A 24,657-nucleotide genomic window follows, 5' to 3' on the forward strand; every position below is an offset into this window, starting at 1 on the left:
ACTAACAGGTCGAACAACTGATGTTCTTTAACCCTGCTGACTGCCATTGGCGATTGCCAAATAAAATTGATCACAAGTTGTAACAAAATGGATCTTAATATAAATTTAATACGTCACAGAAAAATAATAAAATTGTTAACTTGTGGACAGGATGTTGTGCCACAAACGTTCGGTGTCAATATTTCTTTAGTACACCATATCCGGATTTCGACAATAAATGTCTCTTCAGTGATGTTAGGGATCGAAACGGTATTTGGAAGGCCAAAAAAAGTACCCTCATTTTTAGAGAAAGTACCCTCATTTTTAGATTAACTCTTGAATTTTAAGAGTCAATATATAGGATGAACGGATCATATAAACCGGAGGGAAAATATGATACATGCCCAAACAAAAAAATATAAACGAGTCTAAATTGAAAACTACGTTCAAACCTATGACTGCGTTGGATAAAAACCGCAATTTTTATACGTGTGCATGTCAAACAAATTTCGTTGTAGAAGGGTCTAAAAACAGCACAAACAACATTTTCCAAAAGACCAAAAGAGTGAAAAAGTATATTTAAACAAAACGCATTTGACTAACAGGTCGAACAACTGATGTTCTTTAACCCTGCTGACTGCCATTGGCGATTGCCAAATAAAATTGATCACAAGTTGTAACAAAATGGATCTTAATATAAATTTAATACGTCACAGAAAAATAATAAAATTGTTAACTTGTGGACAGGATGTTGTGCCACAAACATTCGGTGTCAATATTTCTTTAGTACACCATATCCGGATTTCGACAATAAATGTCTCTTCAGTGATGTTAGGGATCGAAACGGTATTTGGAAGGCCAAAAAAAGTACCCTCATTTTTAGAGAAAGTACCCTCATTTTTAGATTAACTCTTGAATTTTAAGAGTCAATATATAGGATGAACGGATCATATAAACCGGAGGGAAAATATGATACATGCCCAAACAAAAAAATATAAACGAGTCTAAATTGAAAACTACGTTCAAACCTATGACTGCGTTGGATAAAAACCGCATTTTCATACGTATGCATGTCAAACAAATTTCGTTGTAGAAGGGTCTAAAAACAGCACAAACAACATTTTCCAAAAGACCAAAAGAGTGAAAAAGTATATTTAAACAAAACGCATTTGACTAACAGGTCGAACAACTGATGTTCTTTAACCCTGCTGACTGCCATTGGCGATTGCCAAATAAAATTGATCACAAGTTGTAACAAAATGGATCTTAATATAAATTTAATACGTCACAGAAAAATAATAAAATTGTTAACTTGTGGACAGGATGTTGTGCCACAAACATTCGGTGTCAATATTTCTTTAGTACACCATATCCGGATTTCGACAATAAATGTCTCTTCAGTGATGTTAGGGATCGAAACGGTATTTGGAAGGCCAAAAAAAGTACCCTCATTTTTAGAGAAAGTACCCTCATTTTTAGATTAACTCTTGAATTTTAAGAGTCAATATATAGGATGAACGGATCATATAAACCGGAGGGAAAATATGATACATGCCCAAACAAAAAAATATAAACGAGTCTAAATTGAAAACTACGTTCAAACCTATGACTGCGTTGGATAAAAACCGCAATTTTTATACGTGTGCATGTCAAACAAATTTCGTTGTAGAAGGGTCTAAAAACAGCACAAACAACATTTTCCAAAAGACCAAAAGAGTGAAAAAGTATATTTAAACAAAACGCATTTGACTAACAGGTCGAACAACTGATGTTCTTTAACCCTGCTGACTGCCATTGGCGATTGCCAAATAAAATTGATCACAAGTTGTAACAAAATGGATCTTAATATAAATTTAATACGTCACAGAAAAATAATAAAATTGTTAACTTGTGGACAGGATGTTGTGCCACAAACATTCGGTGTCAATATTTCTTTAGTACACCATATCCGGATTTCGACAATAAATGTCTCTTCAGTGATGTTAGGGATCGAAACGGTATTTGGAAGGCCAAAAAAAGTACCCTCATTTTTAGAGAAAGTACCCTCATTTTTAGATTAACTCTTGAATTTTAAGAGTCAATATATAGGATGAACGGATCATATAAACCGGAGGGAAAATATGATACATGCCCAAACAAAAAAATATAAACGAGTCTAAATTGAAAACTACGTTCAAACCTATGACTGCGTTGGATAAAAACCGCATTTTTTATACGTATGCATGTCAAACAAATTTCGTTGTAGAAGGGTCTAAAAACAGCACAAACAACATTTTCCAAAAGACCAAAAGAGTGAAAAAGTATATTTAAACAAAACGCATTTGACTAACAGGTCGAACAACTGATGTTCTTTAACCCTGCTGACTGCCATTGGCGATTGCCAAATAAAATTGATCACAAGTTGTAACAAAATGGATCTTAATATAAATTTAATACGTCACAGAAAAATAATAAAATTGTTAACTTGTGGACAGGATGTTGTGCCACAAACATTCGGTGTCAATATTTCTTTAGTACACCATATCCGGATTTCGACAATAAATGTCTCTTCAGTGATGTTAGGGATCGAAACGGTATTTGGAAGGCCAAAAAAAGTACCCTCATTTTTAGAGAAAGTACCCTCATTTTTAGATTAACTCTTGAATTTTAAGAGTCAATATATAGGATGAACGGATCATATAAACCGGAGGGAAAATATGATACATGCCCAAACAAAAAAATATAAACGAGTCTAAATTGAAAACTACGTTCAAACCTATGACTGCGTTGGATAAAAACCGCAATTTTTATACGTGTGCATGTCAAACAAATTTCGTTGTAGAAGGGTCTAAAAACAGCACAAACAACATTTTCCAAAAGACCAAAAGAGTGAAAAAGTATATTTAAACAAAACGCATTTGACTAACAGGTCGAACAACTGATGTTCTTTAACCCTGCTGACTGCCATTGGCGATTGCCAAATAAAATTGATCACAAGTTGTAACAAAATGGATCTTAATATAAATTTAATACGTCACAGAAAAATAATAAAATTGTTAACTTGTGGACAGGATGTTGTGCCACAAACATTCGGTGTCAATATTTCTTTAGTACACCATATCCGGATTTCGACAATAAATGTCTCTTCAGTGATGTTAGAGAACGAAACGGTATTTGGAAGGCCAAAAAAAGTACCCTCATTTTTAGAGAAAGTACCCTCATTTTTAGATTAACTCTTGAATTTTAAGAGTCAATATATAGGATGAACGGATCATATAAACCGGAGGGAAAATATGATACATGCCCAAACAAAAAAATATAAACGAGTCTAAATTGAAAACTACGTTCAAACCTATGACTGCGTTGGATAAAAACCGCATTTTTTATACGTATGCATGTCAAACAAATTTCGTTGTAGAAGGGTCTAAAAACAGCACAAGCAACATTTTCCAAAAGACCAAAAGAGTGAAAAAGTATATTTAAACAAAACGCATTTGACTAACAGGTCGAACAACTGATGTTCTTTAACCCTGCTGACTGCCATTGGCGATTGCCAAATAAAATTGATCACAAGTTGTAACAAAATGAATCTTAATATAAATTTAATACGTCACAGAAAAAAAAAAAAATTGTTAACTTGTGGACAGGATGTTGTGCCACAAACATTCGGTGTCAATATTTCTTTAGTACACCATATCCGGATTTCGACAATAAATGTCTCTTCAGTGATGTTAGGGATCGAAACGGTATTTGGAAGGCCAAAAAAAGTACCCTCATTTTTAGAGAAAGTACCCTCATTTTTAGATTAACTCTTGAATTTTAAGAGTCAATATATAGGATGAACGGATCATATAAACCGGAGGGAAAATATGATACATGCCCAAACAAAAAAATATAAACGAGTCTAAATTGAAAACTACGTTCAAACCTATGACTGCGTTGGATAAAAACCGCAATTTTTATACGTGTGCATGTCAAACAAATTTCGTTGTAGAAGGGTCTAAAAACAGCACAAACAACATTTTCCAAAAGACCAAAAGAGTGAAAAAGTATATTTAAACAAAACGCATTTGACTAACAGGTCGAACAACTGATGTTCTTTAACCCTGCTGACTGCCATTGGCGATTGCCAAATAAAATTGATCACAAGTTGTAACAAAATGGATCTTAATATAAATTTAATACGTCACAGAAAAATAATAAAATTGTTAACTTGTGGACAGGATGTTGTGCCACAAACATTCGGTGTCAATATTTCTTTAGTACACCATATCCGGATTTCGACAATAAATGTCTCTTCAGTGATGTTAGGGATCGAAACGGTATTTGGAAGGCCAAAAAAAGTACCCTCATTTTTAGAGAAAGTACCCTCATTTTTAGATTAACTCTTGAATTTTAAGAGTCAATATATAGGATGAACGGATCATATAAACCGGAGGGAAAATATGATACATGCCCAAACAAAAAAATATAAACGAGTCTAAATTGAAAACTACGTTCAAACCTATGACTGCGTTGGATAAAAACCGCAATTTTTATACGTGTGCATGTCAAACAAATTTCGTTGTAGAAGGGTCTAAAAACAGCACAAACAACATATTCCAAAAGATCCTTTGGATAAAAAAACTACTGATTAAAGATGAAAGACCAAATAGGAAAACAAAACATTTTGAATTTTGCAAATTTTCATACATTTTTTTTTATGGTACACGTATATATATCCAAAGGAAAATGCCGTGGGAAATTGTACACTTCGTTAGAGCATCTATTAAGAGTTCACTTTCATAATTAACTGACACTGAAAAGTCATTCATGTAAAGCATTTCATAGTGCATGGAAAACCATGTACTATGAAAATAAGAGGGAAAAAAACTGACTTTTCATTGGACGAGAAGGGGTGAGTATGTTCTAATGCAGAAATAAATAGTTGTTTATTTGATATTAGTATTTTCATTTAAGGCTGTGCATGTACTGATTTTGTGGCATAAATGAATAGTATGTATTTTTTTCTATCATGTAACTTGAACAACAACAACAAAAATCATTGAACAAAAGTGTAAACAATTATAAAATCGACGTTGATGTTTACAGGTACTTGAAATTATTGATTAGTTCAGGTATGAATTGATTTTAGTGCATTTTTTCCATTAATTATTAAAACAGAGTTAGGCCAACGACTGTCAACTGCATGAACATCATTTCCTTGGTTTGATTATTGTTTGCTGACCTATTATTTTTATATATCTACTCGATATGCACAATAAATATTCTTCACAAAATGTTTGGACATTTGTATTGTTCTTTGCACGATTCCTTGTATTGTATGGACAATGAATTTCTCGTAGACTCTTTTAAACACGTTGAAAAAAGGCATATATAAAAACAAATGTACTTCTGAATTTTTCTTATAAAAAACTTGTCGTTAATTACTTACAGTAAATGAAAGACGCTATCAAAACACATTTAACTGCTTCGATGCGATACTCATCTAAAATTATAACATATAAAACTGAAAGTGTTCTGCATTGGACGACATTATCTTGGTCAAGTTTACTCTTTAATGCTGAAAAAAGGAAACGCACGTGGTTTCTGTTATGCGAAAATTGTTATTCCTTTTTACGAAAATAAACAAACTTGAAATACGTCATACTATAATATAACGATGAATTGCAGAGCAAAAAAAATGATTATATCAATTTATCTTCATTTTCCTTTACTTTTATATTCAAATTATCTGTATCAGGTTTTTACTTACTCCTTGGAACATAGTTTAGGTTATAGTTGTAGTTGTCAAACTCAAAGATCGTTATTGTCGATACATTTAATCTATAAAAAAATAGTTTTTACAGATCAAATCAGAAATTTACTCGTAATATTAAACATATATAGTTTAAAATTTTATCAAGTGAGCATAACACTTTTATTCATGTGGTGATTTATGAAATATCCAAACAATCTTTATGAGAAGATTTTCATTTGCGCATTTACGCAGGGTGACTAGGGGATAGATTGAATGAACTCTGGCAGTTAAAACATCAAAAAAGACGTCAGTTTGGAATGCAGGTTGAACCAGTTCGCAGCCATGTATAGTCAGAAAGGGGACGTTTAATCGTAGCCTCGTGTAAATAGAATTCCATGGTTTTGCACATGTAGAATCTTTCCAACGATTTTTTTAGGAGACTGTAAGTGAGCTTTTCAAACTGTTTTTGTCCCTATCCTATATAAATTCATTTCCCCATGGTAGTTCAATTTTTCTTAATCCGGGATGGCCTATCTTACATTATATAATGTATTTATTTTGATCTCCTGAACATGCATGTAATATTTGCAATTGGAGGTTTAGAAACCAAAAATCAATCAATCATTAGCACACCATGACAACTTAGATTTGTTCCTTTTAAATTACTTTAAAAAGACATGATGACTGTATATGAATATATAAATCAATGTAAAAAAATGAACATCATAAAGGCATAAAATTGGAGAAATAAAATAAAAACCACTCACATATCTTTTTTGTGATTGCCTCTCCACATTGTCTTTTCTTCATAACATTTGATACCTAAAATATATATAAATAAGACGTTTGGTTTTCTTATAAAAAGTTTTTTTCTCTCTGTAAGCGGTATACAGCTGATTGTTTAATCAGACAGTTCTAATGGTCGGTAGAAAATAAGTTTCACATCGAGCATGCTCGCAAGTTCACTAATTTCTTTTCATTACACGTTACTAGTATATTGCTTATTAATTGATTGAGTTTTAATTGCCTGGCGCGGCATCCGCATAAAAAGGCTATGCCGAGGCGAGAGCTATTTCAAATATAAAAACAAGACTTTTTTTTATTAAATCAGACAAAAAGGCCTTCAATTTACTGAAACTTTTAGTTTGAATGGCCAATATGTATTTACAAATAAAGATTGATCATATCTTAAACATTCTCAACTAAAAGAAAAAATTATAATTTTGAATATATTCCAATTTTTTTCAAAACAAAAGAAGCAAACGTTTCATCAGAAATATTAATTCATAAATTAAACAAAATGTCTTTTTTCTTCAGATCTCCAAAAAGTCCAAACGTTCAACTAAATAAATATACAGAGTATATTAGTTGTCAACATATATAATTTTGTTCAACAACCTTTTTAGATAAATGTGTTTTTGCATTGTGTACACTCTGCTAAGTCAGAAAATAACACATTAAACAGTCAAAATGGGTCATTTGTTATTGCAAAGTAAATTTTACTGCTTATATAGTGAATTTCGTGTGTTTAAAATCTCAACAAAGACAGTTCCGAAGAGAACAAATATTTGATAATGTAAACAGTTGTAATGAAAAGATAAGGAAACGATATTAACATCTCTGGTATCGGTTTATTTGTTAATTTCTGAAGCAGGAAAGTTGTTAAGAAGTCGACCAATTCAAATTTATATAATATTAAACTCATCATAGATACCGGGATTTAAATTTTTAATTCGCAAGACCCAAGCTGCTTTTTTAAGTTTTTCAAGCATACATATGTTTAAAAATTAAAACATTTTATACTAAGAAGAAGAAGAAGAAGAAGAAGAAGAAGAAGAAGTAGAAGTCTACTGTACATTTTTAGTATATTTTACCGTTAACTTTACATTTCCATGATATTTGCATATACATCTACACATTTGTATATGATTTAATGAAGAATAAAATTGTTTGTTGTTGGGAAATTTGGTGTGTCACAGGAACAATTTAGCCGGACTACAGGTAACTATGATTGTTTGGAAAATTTAACCCTATCTGTACATGGGCATTTGGAAAAATTTGCAATAACAGGAGACATTTAATCTTTCAGGTGTCATTAGATTTTTTATTGTTGATACAGCTAGTTGCAATTGCTGAAATTACAGGGTTGTGTGATTTTAGTAACCTTGAGCCCTTCACATTTATCAGATATCTAGCTCTGTGTGAGAAGTTCCTCACTGTATTGAAGACCCACTGTTGGCCTTGGGTCGTTTTGTACATTTTGGTCGGGTTGTTATCTCTTTGACGTATTCCCTGTTTCCATTCTTGATTCTACTTAATTGTGTGAGGGGTAGGTTTGGACTATAGTTTCATTTATAAGGTGTTTCTGTGACTTACACGTGTATACATTTGATATAAGTAAAGAGTCACAGAGGAAATATACATATAAACTTCTAGGAACTTAATAAGGTCAACTGTCAAACACCATGTCACTAATGACATTATTTTGAGGTTTGTTTCATGTGTTGTTTTAAAAATATGTCAAATGCAAAAAAAAAAATAGTTTCTATACACCAAAATATAAATAAGATGATAGGCATTCAACCTAGGTGTCATGTTCAAATAAAGGTCAATAGGAACTATGTTACATTGTGTTATGGAAAAAGACATTATATAAGTCAATTATCATAATCCAGTGTCACAAGATGCAGAACATAGACCATGCCAATCTTGTCAATGAAATTGTTCTTTTCTTCCATGATCAGATGTCTTCTAGCTTTGAACTAAATTGTACTGATTTTTTTTACCAAATTATCAAAGAAACACCTTTTTGTATTAAATAAAAATATTGTGAATAATTCAAAACTCTTGTTCATTTAAATATTTGATTTTTATAATTTTTAACAATTTTTACATACTACTTGCTATGAATAGATTAAAACTGTAAGTAATTGGCTTTTTCCCCATATATTTCAATGAAAATCCACCAAATAAACTGTCATATCAAAACTTGCAGAAAAAAAATTGTAAAAAGATATATTTTGTTGAACACTCCTGCCTGGTGCTCTCTTACATTGCATCTTAATACAATTTAAATCTCTCTTATAGATAACTGAAATTTACCTTTCTGTCCACCTGTTTTGTTGTATGGATTAATTACTTGATAGCAAGAGCAATCTTCAGTTGAAGGATTGCAGTAATATTGGTTTTGCGATTTCCTGACAAATCCATATCCTCCATCGGTATTACAAATACATTTTTTGTTGACCGTTGCATTCGTACTTGTACGTGTATATGCTTCCTGACCTAAACTGTTACAAAGTGATTTTTGATAGGCGCAGTCACTGTACCCAATAGTGTCAAAATTAAAAGGCTGATATCGAGTTTCACTACATGTTGCTTTGTTTAAGTCAGGCTGAAAGACGTATTTATGACCTGTAAGGGTAAGTAAAGAAAGTTATCAATAAACATGCGTCCATGAATACACTTTTTTTTATAAATGGTTTTAAAGTAATATTTCGCTATATTTGTCACTTTAAAATAAATTCATTTACGTTGAAATACAATAATTATTTATAGCGACATTTATTCATTGAAGAAACGTTTCGTCCTTTTTGATTGTTTTTCAAACATTTTTAGTTTTATGAAAATAAACCTGTTCCTGTAAAGCATATCTGACATATTACATTCTTTTTTACCCTAATAAAGCTCAAAACTCAATTAACGTACATGCTAGTACTAACAGAAATCATATTTAGATATTAGACAGGCTTACCAGGTGCTAAAAGTCTAGGTCTTCTACATCTTTCTCTGTATACATTTACTCTAAAAGTTACGTTAAATAAACAGGTATAATTTCTTGGAGGATCACACATGGATTTTGCCCGAATATTCCAGTGTGCCTGTGATGGACAGGTGAATTCGTATGCTGCATTTAGGAATAACATCTACAAAAAGATAAATGCGTATTCGTCAATAAAAAGTAAAATAATTTAGCAATTTTTCCATCAAAATCTAAGAACAAACAACGCCCGAAGGTGATAGCCTCATAATTGTGTATACCGTTCTATACAACACTCGCCAGAAATGTTGGTAGACCAAATAAAATACGCGGTAATATGGATACTGTTACAATATTTTTTTTTAACTAAGGATAAGGATATCACTTTCAATTGGGTTAAATTGTTCATGAAAAAACACATATGTGTGCATAGAAAAAAATCTATAAGAAACAGGGTATTCAATAAAACTGGAAATCAAAGTCAAGTTTAGAAAACCTTCATTTCTTTTTACCGCTTAATTTCATGATGTTAGTTCAATCATTTTTTTTTATTTGATGTTATTATCTTTTCTTTTCTTTTTTTAGTTGATTTTTACATATTCAACCTATTCATAATGATTTGAAGACATCCTGTGCATTATAACTTACCTTAAGAAATAAATTGCAAACACTTGATAGTATGACTAAACCTTTTCATGTTATGTAGACATAAAAACTTAGGAGCTTGCATGGACTAACACAATTTACTTAGTTCTTGCATGCATGAGCTAAACTAACTTTATATTGACATTGGAAATTATTCAATTATTCAGGCAGACTTAGTGCATGCATGGACTAAGTCTGTTGTGATAGTCTATGCAAGCATGGACTAAGTCAACGTTATTTGCCTTGCTTCGTCCATGCATGCATGGACTAAGTCTGTTGTGTAGGCCATGCAAGCTTGACTAAGTTAACGTTAGTTGCCTTCTTCCATGCATGCATGGGGTAAGTTTAGTTCCTAAGATGCCACTGCTGGTGGACGTTACGTCCCCGAGGGTATCACCAGCCCAGTAGTCAACACTTCGGTGTTGACCTGAATATCAATAATGTGGTCATTTCTATAAATTTCCTGTTTACAAACTTTGAATTTTTCGAAAAACTAAGGATTTTCTTATCCCAGATATAGATTACCTTAGCCGTATTGGCACAACTTTTTGGAATTATGGATCCTCAATGCTCTTCGACTTTGTACTTGTTTGGCTTTATAAATATTTTAAGATGAGCGTCACTGGTGAGTCTTATGTAGACGAAACGCGCGTCTGGCGTACTAAATTATAATCCTGGTACCTTTGATAACTATTTTCACCACTGGGTCGATGCCACTGCTGGTGGACGTTTCGTTCCCGAGGGTATCACCAGCCCAGTAGTCAACACTTCGGTGTTGACCTGAATATCAATAATGTGGTCATTTTTATAAACTTCTTGTACTTTGTACTTGTTTGGCTTGTTTGGCTTTATACATATTTTAATATGAGCGTCACTGATGAGTTTTATGTAGACGAAACGCGCGTCTGGCGTACTAAATTATAATACTGGTACCTTTGATTACTATTTTCATGTTTACATAACATGAAAAGGTTTACTCAGTTAATCAAATGTTTGCAATCTATTTCTTAAAGTAAGTTATAATGTACAATATGTCTTAAAATCATAATAAATAGGTTGAATATGAAAAAAATAACTAAGAAGAAAAAATTATAGTAGCATCAAATTACAAAATAATTGAACTTAAATCATGAAGTTAAGCAGTAAGAAGTAATGCAGGTTTTCTAAACTTGATGTTGATTTCCAGTTTTATTTAAAACCTTGTTAAGATAGAATTTTGAAATAAATTGTGAGAAGATAGGTTTTATAAAATGTTTTAAGAAAAGAAAAAGAAAAACATGGTGTCATCTTACTTGTTTTCTAGCTACAAGTAAAACTTATAAATTTTCCCTATCAGTCCAGTAAAGTTTTTTTATTAAAATAGTTATCTCTTTTTAAATGGCTCATTTGAAAAAAAATATTCTAAAAACTATTTATTTTTTTTTTAATATTTTGGGTTAAACAATTAATCACCAAGTTTTCTTAATAAAGATGAACAATGTTACCAATACATTGAAATTATGTCTCCAAATTTGCGGATTTTGGAAAATCACTAGACCGATTTTTGTACTGGGATTGTACTATCGAAGATAGCGCTATACCATAAATCTACCTTAAGACGCAGAATGACTGATTTTTTAGATTGAAAATCGTTAAACTACTGAACATTGCCTCTAACATGTCTAATATGCTTCAATTTTAACTCAAATAATTTTCTTTTGAATCACTACTCCAACAGCAACAGTGTAAAAAAGACTGCAAGGCAAATTAAAGACGAAAAGACCTTTATCAAATTTCAAAATCAAAAGCTTAAACTCAAAACAAAACGAATGAAAAAATTGACCTAGAAATTTATTTGAATGGAAATAAAAGATTTTACATGTGATACTGTTTATATCTGCTTAATATTTCTGGAAATTCATCTCAGATTCAAAGATCATATTTCTATTTCATGCAGTTTAACCATTGGTCGTTTCAGTTAGTACAAAATGAATGACTTAAACTACGAATTAGATTACAAAAAAATAGTCTGATGATGAATGGCCAGTTGGTCACAAATAATTTGATTGACATTTTAATTGATTACATCAACACATGGTCAAGTTGAATGTCTTGAATATCATCTCGAGTGGTTGTTGAGTTAAAATGCAAATATTGTATTCTTCTTAAGTCAGTGATATAGTTAAATCTATCAAGAACTGTAAGATCTGACCCAGTTTGAAAGATGAAAATTTATTGTGGTTCAACACTGGTAATAGTTCATCTACTTGTTATGGATACATATGAGTTTATTACGGGCAATACGGTGAGGGCTATTGAAAATCATAAGTCGAATTAATTGATAGTGGCATTGTAACAAAAAAAAAACGACGAAAAGACGAATAATAGTCCACAAAACAATAAAGCAAAGAATGAGCAACACTAATCGTACCAAAAACCCGAAAGTGGGGCGTTCCTCTTGCTGTTCGGAATGTTTAAATTTCTTCAAATCACAGTTGAAGCATGATCGTCAGTTTGCAAATAATTCCATACAAGCAGAAACAAGACAGATATGAAGAAAAGACCACAGAGGTATTAGATTTATCTCACACTTACCGTAAAGATAGTCAGTAGGATGAACATGTTCATGAATGTTTATTCTTCATTTATAGTCTTTACCATCTAAAAATAAAAACATTTAACACATGTATGGTTAAGATATTTGACCATTCAGTGTACATTACAGTTCTTAGTCACGTTTATAACATTTCCCTTTACATTTCTAAATACTTTTGTATATTCTGGATGCAAAGTTAGCCAATTTCAAGATGTATGTTATTTTCTAGTAAATATTTTTTCAATATTATTTTGTTAAAAAGTTAAAATTTTGATTAGGTATTTAATACAAAAGCCACATGAACACTAAAGCCCCTGACTTATGTTTAAAATGTCAATATGCTAATTATATAAACAGTTATGTTTCAGGTGACAAAGGGAACCAGTAAAGCGGGCAAAACTAGGTTCAACCCATCATTTCTTCTTTAAATGCCCAGAAAAATGACAGTTGATATCTTTAATATAGTTCGATTCTGTGTGTCTTACATTGTCGTTTGATGTGTTTCCCTCGGTTTTAGGTTGAAACCCGATTTTTTTTTACCTAATCAATCTATGACTTTTGAACAGCAGTATACTACTGTTGCCTTAATTTTGGAATCACACTTTCAAGATGACAAACGGAATACCATCTTCCATACTCCGGATTGAGTATGAAAGATATATTATAGATTTATATCTGAAACATCAAAAACATTTTTTAAACTTATAGAAGTGCAATATTTGTGATATAACACCATTTGCGATATTGATTTTTAAATATTAATACAATATTAGTTAAAAGAAATATAACAGACGTTGGCAAAATTCGTTAGATAATTTTAACATAAGCACTTAACCATGTTATGTTCCTTCCTTTTTAATCTGGTAGTGTAAACAAAAGTTAGATGAAAAATGTGATACCAATACTTATAAATTAGAAAACGACACATAACCAAATTGTTGAGATATGTTACATTTCCAAATTGTTTACTATCATTTGTTCTACAGTATGATGTCTGGAAATTTGTAGAATAGTATGTCTTATTATACATTTTGTTACAATAGTAAATTTAGGTGATAAAATGATCAGAATATTTTAACATTTTTTACATTCACCCTAGTTTGGTATTCATTTTTTTTTACTTCTAAGTGCTTCTTTCAAGTAACTTCTGAAAAAGAGAATTTTGTCATTTTATATTAATACATGATTAACGCTGTGAATCATGGGGCAAGTAAATATTATGTAAGAGAATAACTACCTAAATTTAAGTATACAAGATGTTCACATTTAAACCTACAATTCCCACCTGTTATAAAAGAAGCGATGGACTGTGAATTGTTTAATAAGTTGATTTGAAAAACATATTTTTTTCCATCTTTAACATTCTAGTGTGTTAATTTACGTTTTTGATTGAGTTAAGCCTTCCAATTGATATTTTATCGTGTGGTTTTCTATGTTGTGATGTTATGCCATTGTTTTAGAAAAAGGGAGAAGGTTTGGTACCATTAAAACGTGTAATCCCGCTGCAAATGTTTGCACCTGTCCTAAGTCATGAATCTGATGTACAGTAGTTGTCGTTTGTTTATGTTATTTATACGTGTTTCTCGTTTCTCTTTTTTTATATAGCTTAGACCGTTGGTTTTCCCGTTTGAATGGTTTTACACTAGTAATTTGGGGGCCCTTTATAGCTTTTTGTTCGGTGTGAGCCAAGGCTCCGTGTTGAACGCCGTACATTGACCTATAATTGTTTACTTTTATTAGATTGTAATTCGGATTGAGAGTTGTCTCATTGGCACTCACACCACATCTTCCTATGTCTATCAAGGAAGGTGCCATCTCAGATTCTGGCTTAAGATCACGTATTAGAATTTTATCAAAAGGATAAGCGATCCTACGAAAGCACTTTTGGACTTTTGAATGACAACCATATTTGGTATAATCGTTATTGCTTGATTGCTTTACGTCCAGTGGCAAATATTGTTCAGGACGAGTATATGTTAACAATAAATTCAATACGTAGGTCTTGTAAAAGATGAGAATGGTCAGGCGCAAAAATTTACATCCCACACAACCAAACGGACGCCTAACTTTGGCGAGTGTTTTGACTGCCGGTCGAGAGACGACAAGTGACCATATTTATATTCCCCAGTAACCCTTGAGGGTATGATTGTTATTATCATACAACCTTTACTTGTTGTCAACCGTTTAATCTTTTACTTAAAATATATGATGCATTCTGGAAGCGTGTTAACAAATGCAGAATTTCATCTACCGTGCAATTACGATTTTATATGTAAACATTGTTCATTGTTTGTACATTTTATCCAATTTAATACAAAAACTCAGAATTATGAGAAAGAACGACTAAAATGTTACGGTCACACTTACGAATTTAATTACCAATACGATGCGTCGGTGTCTCGCTACTCTCACGAATAGTTGCGCGGTGACAGTTCTTTAAATATTAGAATAACCGTCCGAACTGAATTTGACCGGATCTTGCCATTTTATTTGGTACAACCTTTTTAAATTTTGGTCCCTCAATGCTCTTCAACTTTGTACTTGTTTGGCTATATAACTATTTTGATCTGAGCGTCACTGATGAGTCTTATGTAGACGAAACGCGCGTCTGGCGTACTAAATTATAATCCTGGTACCTTTGATAACTATAGACAATTGAAGTGACTGTAGAATAACATGGCAGGTTTATACATGCGTTGAAGTAGGCGCTTGTCTGTCTTCCAACCTAATTGCCTTCCATTTGAAGATCTTGCGATTCCCGCAGGTTTTGTCTGCTAATTTGATATGTCTTTTTTTAAACTAATTAACGAGATTTGAACCTCGGAAAACTATTGTCGTCTCATTAATGATTGAAGTCGTATTATTATTGTTGTGCTGTTTCATTGGCAATTACCAAAGTTATTATGATTCTCACGTTGATTTGGTTTAAAGCAAGTACATAAATTTATAAAAATAAAAAAACAACTTTTAAAACTCCTTTCGTTGAAATTTCTCTTTGTTGTTGAATTTCCTAGCATTTGATATTTTCTAAAAGAAGGACAACACGTTATCTAAATCGTATGTTAACCTCCTATAAATAGAACAGGTACACATAACCGGTATTTAAAACGAAAGATTTTAACAGAAGAGTACAAAGTGTTAACCACCCCGTTATATTTATTAATAACGTCGCAAGAAATTTAACACGACTGGTGCTACATGTTTGGCAGGATCTACTTACCCTTCCTGAGCACCTGAGATCACCCTCAGTTTTTGATGGGGTTCGTGTTGCTTAGTCGTTAGTGATCTATGGTGTGTCTTTTGTACTATTATTTGTCTGTTTGTCGTTTTATTTTTTCCCATGGCGTTTGCAGTTTGTTTTCGACTTTGACTTTCCCTCTGATATCTTTTGCCCCTCCTTTTTTTTAAGTCATATTACCAATATCAATTTTTTGGCACCATTTGATTGTTTATTTAGTTATAAACGTTTCATAAATGTTCTCAAAATGAAATAATCACTAATGCTTTTTCGTGATAAATTGTTTTATCTTAATCAGCAGTTATTTCTCACCTTTTCATTTTCGAAGAATCAACGAGTCCTAGTAAACAAAGTATAACGGCTATTTCTGCTTTGTTATTTTACGGTGTAGGATATAGTTAAGACTGACATGAGGAAATATGCAATCAAATAAAATTGTCAAGGATACATTGTGGTTTTTTTTGTAGTTAAGCTTCAACGATATCAAAAGTAGGTTTTCAATGTAGATAAAACGTAACTTGGTGATATTAATTAAACTAAATATGCTTACCTGAAACTACTTGATCAAGAGTTAAATACAACAACGATAATGAAATGAATTTCATTTGTATTGGCCTGAAAATACAGTATCAACTGTGCAATATCATCACATATTCCGCATATGAACATACACAAATGACATTTTGTGATTCATGAGGTCAAACCCGTATAGTTATAATTGTATTATATACATGTATATTGTATACCTTACATAACACCACATTTAAAATTAATGATCGTTTTTAAAATCAATATTTAAACAAGATATCTGATATTTTTCAAAAGAAAACTGACAGACCATGTAAACTATATTTTAACTAAAGATTGAAGTTATGCATTTAATTTGATGCACACTATCAATTCGAGTTAATGTAATAAATTGAAACTACAATTGGTCTAAATATTGTTGAAGTTTATGTTTAGTTTTATTTAAGGATGTTTGCTCCTCCGCTTTTTGGACTTTTTTGACAGATTTTCGGAATCCTCTGGTTTTATCCATGTATTGTCATTAAAAAAAATGCCCACTAACCCCTACTTTTCTTTTTATAATTTTATTACATAAAGTTAAAAAAGCCATATTTCAAAATTTTATAAAATTCTAGTTATTTTTTCATAGTATTTGAAACAAATAAGGTGCAATGATAAATATATGAAAAATCTAGAGAGAAAAATTTCCCGCCAAATTTTCAATGGCTTATATCTTGAAAACGAGTACACAGACCCTCCATTTTTTTCTTCTTTTTTAATTTCTTTATTTATATACTTTCAATTCATTATAGTCTTTCAAAAAGTTTGTTATTTTTTAACAGAGTAGCAAACATCCTTAACTGAGCTTTTGTATAATTGCATACGGGAAGATTTTTTCGAATTAAATAGCCTTATTTTACAATTGCGATTAAATGGCCATGTGTTGTGGAATTGTACAATTGTCCTTTGCTTGTGGTTTCAAAGATATTATGGTTTAGACATCATGGAAAATGGCAATATTTAAATAAACTTAATAGTCTTACCTGCAACATTAATGTAGCTTTATGTTGTCCAGTATAAGTTATTGACTTGAAACTGTGAAGTGTCCGTAGACTCTTTATCGAATTAAAATGTTATTTATTAATAAAATAACTTCCTATTAAACACAACATCTTCCGCATTTGAACTTCAAATTGTATGATTCTTGTAAATAAACATAAAAGCTAATATGGATAATAGTATTATGTTTACTTTTACCCGTATCTTGCTTCACACTTAAAACAACTCAGTGTGTGCATTTTTTTTTTTTTTTTTAAATCAGTATTGACACAAGATAGCGGATATTTTTTTTTAATATTTTGCAAATTTTTTAAGTCTGGTATTTAATGTTAATCATTTTTAAAATTGTTACATTTTTACAATTCCAAACCTTTAACATATCTGAAATATTATTGTAACATCACAAAATAGAAAGACACACTATAAAATATCACTTGAAATGGCTTAACGTAATCAAAAGACAATATTACATGAACATATTAAAGAGGCAGTATTTGCCATATTTTGAATTTTAGGTGAAAGATACTGTACAGAAATTCTTAAAATAAGTTCTAGGTTAGGGGAAAACTTGTCTCCCTACATATAAAATTATTCAGACTCTGTGTCGACTATTCTTTGCTCCTATTCCTGAATGCTGCGTGCTAAGTGGAGAAACAGCAAATACCAATTTGCAAGTACAGGTTTTGAAAAGACCAAAGTTGAAGCATATGACCTCCTGCATCAAAATTATTAAGCTGTGTTGCAAGTTTGAAACACACGATTTGTGTTATCAGGTCTGAAGCATGCCATGAATACCAAAGTTATCATGTTGGGAAATTTGTGTGCTATCCAGTCATTGTTGAAGGTATAAAGTAATTTCTTCAAACAATTTTTTATACAAGAATATATGATTATCTCTTTCGAAATTTAAGGATACACTGGTATGAATAAAGTCAATAAAAGGAGACGTAGTATGATTGCTAAAGAAACGATTATCTACAAATGTCTAACTGGTATGCACGAAGCACCTTGTATGAAAGTAAGGATATGTGACAATTTAAAACAAAATACCTTTAAATCAGATAAAATAAAGTGGATTTTATAGCATGGTATTTATAAATATTATTGTATTTTAAAAAAAAAATTGATAATGTGAAAACTGGTTTGATTCCATATGTTGAAGCTGACAAACACAGCTTGAAACCAGATTGTATATACGTCTGAGGTAAATAACATTGGTTTTATATATGAATGGTATACTGAGATACTAGAGAACAACACAATGTTCTAACACTAGAACATACGATGACGAATGACCTATTATGAACACATAGGGGCCTCGGTGGCCAAGTGGTATAAGTAGTTCTACTATTTTAATCACTAGCCCACCAGTGCTGATTAAAAGTGGCGTTCAAACACCAATAATCAGTCAATCTAATAACACCAATATTTTTCAAAACTAGTTCATGTAGTTAAAGCCTTGGAAAGGTTCAAATGAAGCTAAGGACTTCTTCTTAAAATCAATGCTATAAGACAATAACCCGACCATTGTTTCATGGAGAAAGTAACTGCATCCTGTAGTGAATTTACAACAAATGAACCGCAGATGCTGATCAACTAATTCAAACTGAGTAAAAAAAGTTAAGTCGGGAACTAAATGATGACACAAGATTATGTAAAATATTGTAAGGCACATTTAGTAAAATACATCGAAAAATGTTAATATAAATGTAACAAAACACTTAAAATAATGTCTTTTCTTTTCGGTACCATAAGGCTTTATGTGCGTTTAGATTAGCATTTCATACATTGGAATACACTTTTCAGCAGTATAGAGTGATTTGTGTTTCTCTCTGTCTGCTTTAGTTTTTCTCAAAACAAATAAGACGCTTAAAGAAATTTATTTAAGGAAAATCACAGTTATTAGTTTCCGAGTTATAAGCCAAAAGCTGCATTCTAGCATTATTTTCTATGTTTAACAATGTCGACTTTGATGATTGATAGGCTGGGATAGCACAAATTTTTAAACCAGATACCAAAAAACGATGCTTTAACTTTGTCTCAGTAATTTCGGAGGAGAAGATTTTTGTAAACGATTACAAATATTTACATAAACATTGTTAAAAATTGACTATAAGGGCAGTCATTCCTTAAGTGGTCAGTTTCACTCGAGCACGTTACCTGTTATACACGTTATACACGTATTTATACGCCTGATTACAAACTATCTTAATAATGAGTTTCTCTTAAAGGAATCTGCCGCAACTTGTACATCAGATAAAGAACCGCTTCTCAATATTGATTGATTGTTTGTTGCTTAACGTCCTGTTTCAAATATTTCATGCATGTTAAGGAGAAAGTGAACAATAAATGCAATAGGTAGGTATTGTAATAGAGACCGTCTAGGATGATGGTCGGGATAATTGGAACTGCCACTGGAAAGTGAGGGTTTATTAAATAGGCATAGCAATGTTTCCATGCAACAGGTCAACGACGGATCCCTCAAAGAGTTAAGGGTCTGTTAGGGGACATATACAGCAGTACCAAATTGGGATGAACTTAATTTGCTGATCAGCAAGTCTTGGTAAGGGAGAAGTTCCAATCTGCCTATTTAGTGTATTAGATATATTACCATTTGAGTTTTGACTGCCATTGAATTGCTCACAAAAGGCACTACGTCATAAATTATCATTCACAACAGACCAATCAAACCTTATCACTGATTACCAAACGGAAAGCCTCGTCACATGACATAGCTATGTGACCACCAAGTTATAAACATAACTTAATGAAGTGCCAGTATGAATAAAAACACCAGGCATCAATAAAACGACACAACAAAGAGAAAGAATTAAGAAGTCAAAATAAAATGGAAAATGAAAAATCTATCATAGAGACAACAACCGAAAAAGGAGCAGAAAACAGCACAAGGCCACCAATTTATCTTCATCACAACTCAAAAATCCCGTACCAATAAAAAAAAAACATACAAGAGAAATAAGAGCCAGAAGTTCCTGATTTGGGACAGGCGCACGAAACAGAAGGGGTTTAACATGTTTTGTGCGATTGATACCCACTTCTTACCTCTAGCTATAAGTGGAATAAACAAGCACAAAGTAATTTGCACGGTAAAACTCAGCTTGAAAGAAGGCGGAGTCCGATGTTAGAATAGGTAACAGAAGACCATAAGCAAATGACACTGAAAATTCTACAATAGACAGAGGTCTATACATAATATCAAGCTTCTTTGCCCAGAATCTAAACAAGTTTTGAGTAAATAGTTATCAAAGGTACCAGGATTATAATTTTGTACGCCATACGCCGCGTTTCGTCTACATAAGACTCATCAGTGACGCTCAAATCAAAAATATTTATAAACCCAAACAAGTACAAAGTTGAAGAGCATTGAGGATCCAAAATTCCAAAAAGTTGTGCCAAATACGGCTAAGGTAATCTATGCCTGGGATAAGAAAATCCTTAGTTTTTCAAAAAGTTCAAAGTTTTGTATACAGGAAATTTATAAAAAGACCACATTATTGATATTCATGTCAACACCGAAGTGTTGACTACTGGGCTGGTGATACCCTCGGGGACGAAACGTCCACCAGCAGTGGCATCGACCCAGTGGTGTAAATAGTTACCAGGATTATAATTTAGTACGCCATACGCCGCGTTTCGTCTACATAAGACTCATCAGTGACGCTCAAATCAAAAATATTTATAAACCCAAACAAGTACAAAGTTGAAGAGCATTGAAGATCCAAAATTCCAAAAAGTTGTGGCAAATACTGTGATAAAATTATCAAATGATATGTTAGATTTGCTATATGCGTTAAAATCTCTATATGACATAAGACAACCACTGACGAGTGTACTCACTTCGGACATTAACATCTGACAAGGTTCAATACGTTTTGATTTTATTACTTTTTCTAAATAGTCTCACGTTTCAAGTTTTAACTCGGTCAGTGGACTGACAAACGGTACATACCATTGCTTACAGGTTGCATTTCTGTTAATACAGACAATGCAATTTCCCATAGCAACTCCCTTTGCGGCAAACACTACAACACTTTAACTATGAAGTATATTGAAAAACTATATCCATAAAGTTGATATGCACTATTTGTTTGTGTCAAGGTCAAAACATAGGGCTATGCTGCATATTTTCAATATTTATATGCCCCGAACTTGTTAGAGTTTACACTTATACTCAAACTTTGTACTACCCCGACCTTTACTTTTGCCTACTTCAGAATTCATTTTTTTTCACCGCAATAGTATGTTTTTACACTGGTAACTGTCTCAAATTGTATCTCTATGAGATTAAACATGCAGATCATATCTGAAAACCAGCAAGTCAACAATCCAATTATCTTTGAATATGATATATCTAAAAGAGGCGTAGTTTGAGAAACAGCTATATTTACAAAGTAGAACCTACAATGGTTCTCAGTACAGTGGTATCACTCACAACTAGATTAAGCTGTATGATAACTAACAAAAACATGAATTAAGTACAGAAAAAATAATAAACAATGACGTAGAATTGCACAGACATTAATTTAACCATAAAAACCGGTTCAACCTACCATTTTTCTTAAAATCACATGTACTAAGTCAGGAATATTACAGTTTTTATCAAAGAGTAAAATAACAATAATACCAAACTCGGAATTTGGAAGGAAATGTCTAAAAGCAACAAGCAAAATCAAAAGCGCAAACACTTCAAACGAGTGGATAACAACTGTAATAGTCCTGAATATGTACATTTTCTTATGTAGACATGTTGGTGTAACCTGGCTTTATAGCTAGCTAAATCTACCACTTATGTGACAGTCGCATTTAATTCCATTATATTGACACCGATGTGTGAAACAGACACAACAGAGCAACATTGTGTTATAATCGTAATCACTACATAAAACAAGCTAATATGTCAACAGAGACAAACAAAACTGGCAAATAGACAAAGCACAAACGGAAGACAAGAATACAATACATTATCATAGCACAACACAATGAGGGGCCACGACGAATGGAAATTGCCAAGGTAGTACGTTTCTATGTATGTTGGCGTCTGTTTTTTGTAGCAGTTCACTGTTTCTGTTATTCCAATGTTTTTCTCTTTGTTTTGGTTTGTGACCCGGACGTTTAACTGTTTTACATTACTTCCCTCACATTCAAAAAATTGTGTCGTAATTAGAAACACAAAATGTTGTAATTCTACAGGGACACGTAGAAAACATTTCAGAGAGTAACATATGGTTTTAAACGATATTTGTTTACCTCAAATATACACGCAATAAAGAAATTTGATAATATATATTATATCCTAAAAATGCTACTTGTACAATTTCTCATCATCAGTAGAATATTATATCGACAACATCACTAAAGAGAATGTACAAAATCATACTAGTTGTGTTTTTGTGAAAAATCGACTTGACATCAGGAAGTAAAAATAGTAGCGGTAAGGATGAGATCAACATTTTATGTTAGATTTTCATATAAATAATTGTTATGCATAAAATTACCTCATCTGTACTCAAGGAAGTTGAAGTCACTCTAATGCAGACTGTTAGACGGTCCATGCATATTGACATGTTTGGCTGTGTTTTTCAGACAACCGGTCGATTCTATAAATTAAAATGTTTCCAGACATGGTTTATGAATGCATATGTTGACTGTACTTCGGTTAGTAAGATAATATATATGAAGTATATACTCAAGGGAATTGAAGTCACTCTAATGCAGACTGTTAGACGGTCCATGCATATTGACATGTTTGGCTGTGTTTTAAAGACAACCGGTCGATTCTATAAATTAAAATGTTTCCAGACATGGTTTCTAACCTCAACGGTACCAATTTTTCTACACCATGCATGCGCGAACTTCGACAATACTTGTCTCTTCGTTGATGATTCAGGCAAAAACTTAAGTGTCATTGGCTAATAAACTTAAAAAAGGTCAAAAGTAAAGCAAAAGTTGGGCACAAAATAACCATAATGCAATTAATGTCGCCCATTTGTTTAGATTTCAAATGCAATAGCAAAAGAGAAAAGATCATCTTACATATCGTTTATGTAATTTTGGGGAAAGAGGCTTCAGTAGTGTTTTTCTATTAATTCAGCATTTTGTATATGAGCAGCATTTTTATGTTGATATGAAGAATCTTGATACGTTTATTTTCTGTATTTTTTTTTTATATATTATATCAAGATTTTTCATATCAACATAAAAATGCTGCTGTTTGGCTTGTGATATTCATCTCATAATTATCAGTTAACAAATTATTCATGGTGACCGTAAAATGTGTCGTGTATCGGTTCTACATATTACACGACTGTAGAAGTTTTGGCTTCAGGACCATACCTCTTCTTTATGAAGTCGATAGGATGAGGACATGTATCTAAAGCTGTTAAACCAAGACAAGTCTCATCATTTTATACAAATAAAAGGTTTTGATTTTAGTTTTCCGTAAAGTGTTTTATGTTTAATTCTTTTCGTTTTGGTACGGGTCTCTTTGGTATAGATATTATGCATCAATTTTATTAGTATTAGTAACTATTCAATGTAAAGAAAAAGTCGGTATTGTTTAGGTTAAATATATGATACAGGGAACTGAACACTTAATTTCCAACTTTAATGAATAGAGTGATTTATACGACTTAATAAAAAATAATGGGAAGAGAATATACTTTGTTATGTCAGTATCTATATGAAGATATATATCACGACATGAATATTTGTATATACTTGTAAGTTTTGAAGGGTATTTGAGAAGGCCTTTTACTTTATATCCTTTCGTTCCATAGGAATATGTCTTCGTGGAAATCAACGCGGAACTGTGCAAGAGCTAAACAGATGTTTTGCTCAAAAGTATGTTACATGAATAATACCTATTGGGATACTATCAAGTTGAAATAAGCACCACTTAAATTAATGTATATGAACTTTCCCGATATCTGGAAAAATTGTTATACATATTGATATAATAGGTGTTATTGTTGTAACAAATATTCAATACCCTTTATTTCAGTGGAAATAATATAATAAAATGTTACTTCCTTTTTGAATTTATATCATCATAAATGAAGGTCTATTTCACCATTAACGAAACATGACAGCCAGTATTTCTCATTTAGATCATATTGACAAATTCTAAAGTTACTATGAGAGGTTAATTATTTTGC

General features: G+C 31.9%; 1 protein-coding gene across 1 annotated transcript; it reads right to left on the minus strand.

The window, feature by feature from the left end:
* Window positions 1–5,384: 5,384 nt before the first annotated feature.
* On the minus strand, window positions 5,385–12,789 carry LOC134697887 (uncharacterized). Its single transcript, XM_063560174.1, has 6 exons — window positions 12,678–12,789; window positions 9,453–9,624; window positions 8,801–9,112; window positions 6,466–6,520; window positions 5,714–5,784; window positions 5,385–5,446 (listed from the first exon to the last, which is right to left on the minus strand). Exons 1-6 carry the CDS (start codon window positions 12,708–12,710, stop codon window positions 5,385–5,387), a joined length of 705 nt encoding a protein of 234 aa, XP_063416244.1. The 5' UTR covers window positions 12,711–12,789.
* Between the last annotated feature and the right edge of the window lie 11,868 nt (window positions 12,790–24,657).

Source organism: Mytilus trossulus, chromosome 14, assembly GCF_036588685.1.
Source record: "Mytilus trossulus isolate FHL-02 chromosome 14, PNRI_Mtr1.1.1.hap1, whole genome shotgun sequence".
Taxonomy (NCBI): domain Eukaryota; kingdom Metazoa; phylum Mollusca; class Bivalvia; order Mytilida; family Mytilidae; genus Mytilus; species Mytilus trossulus.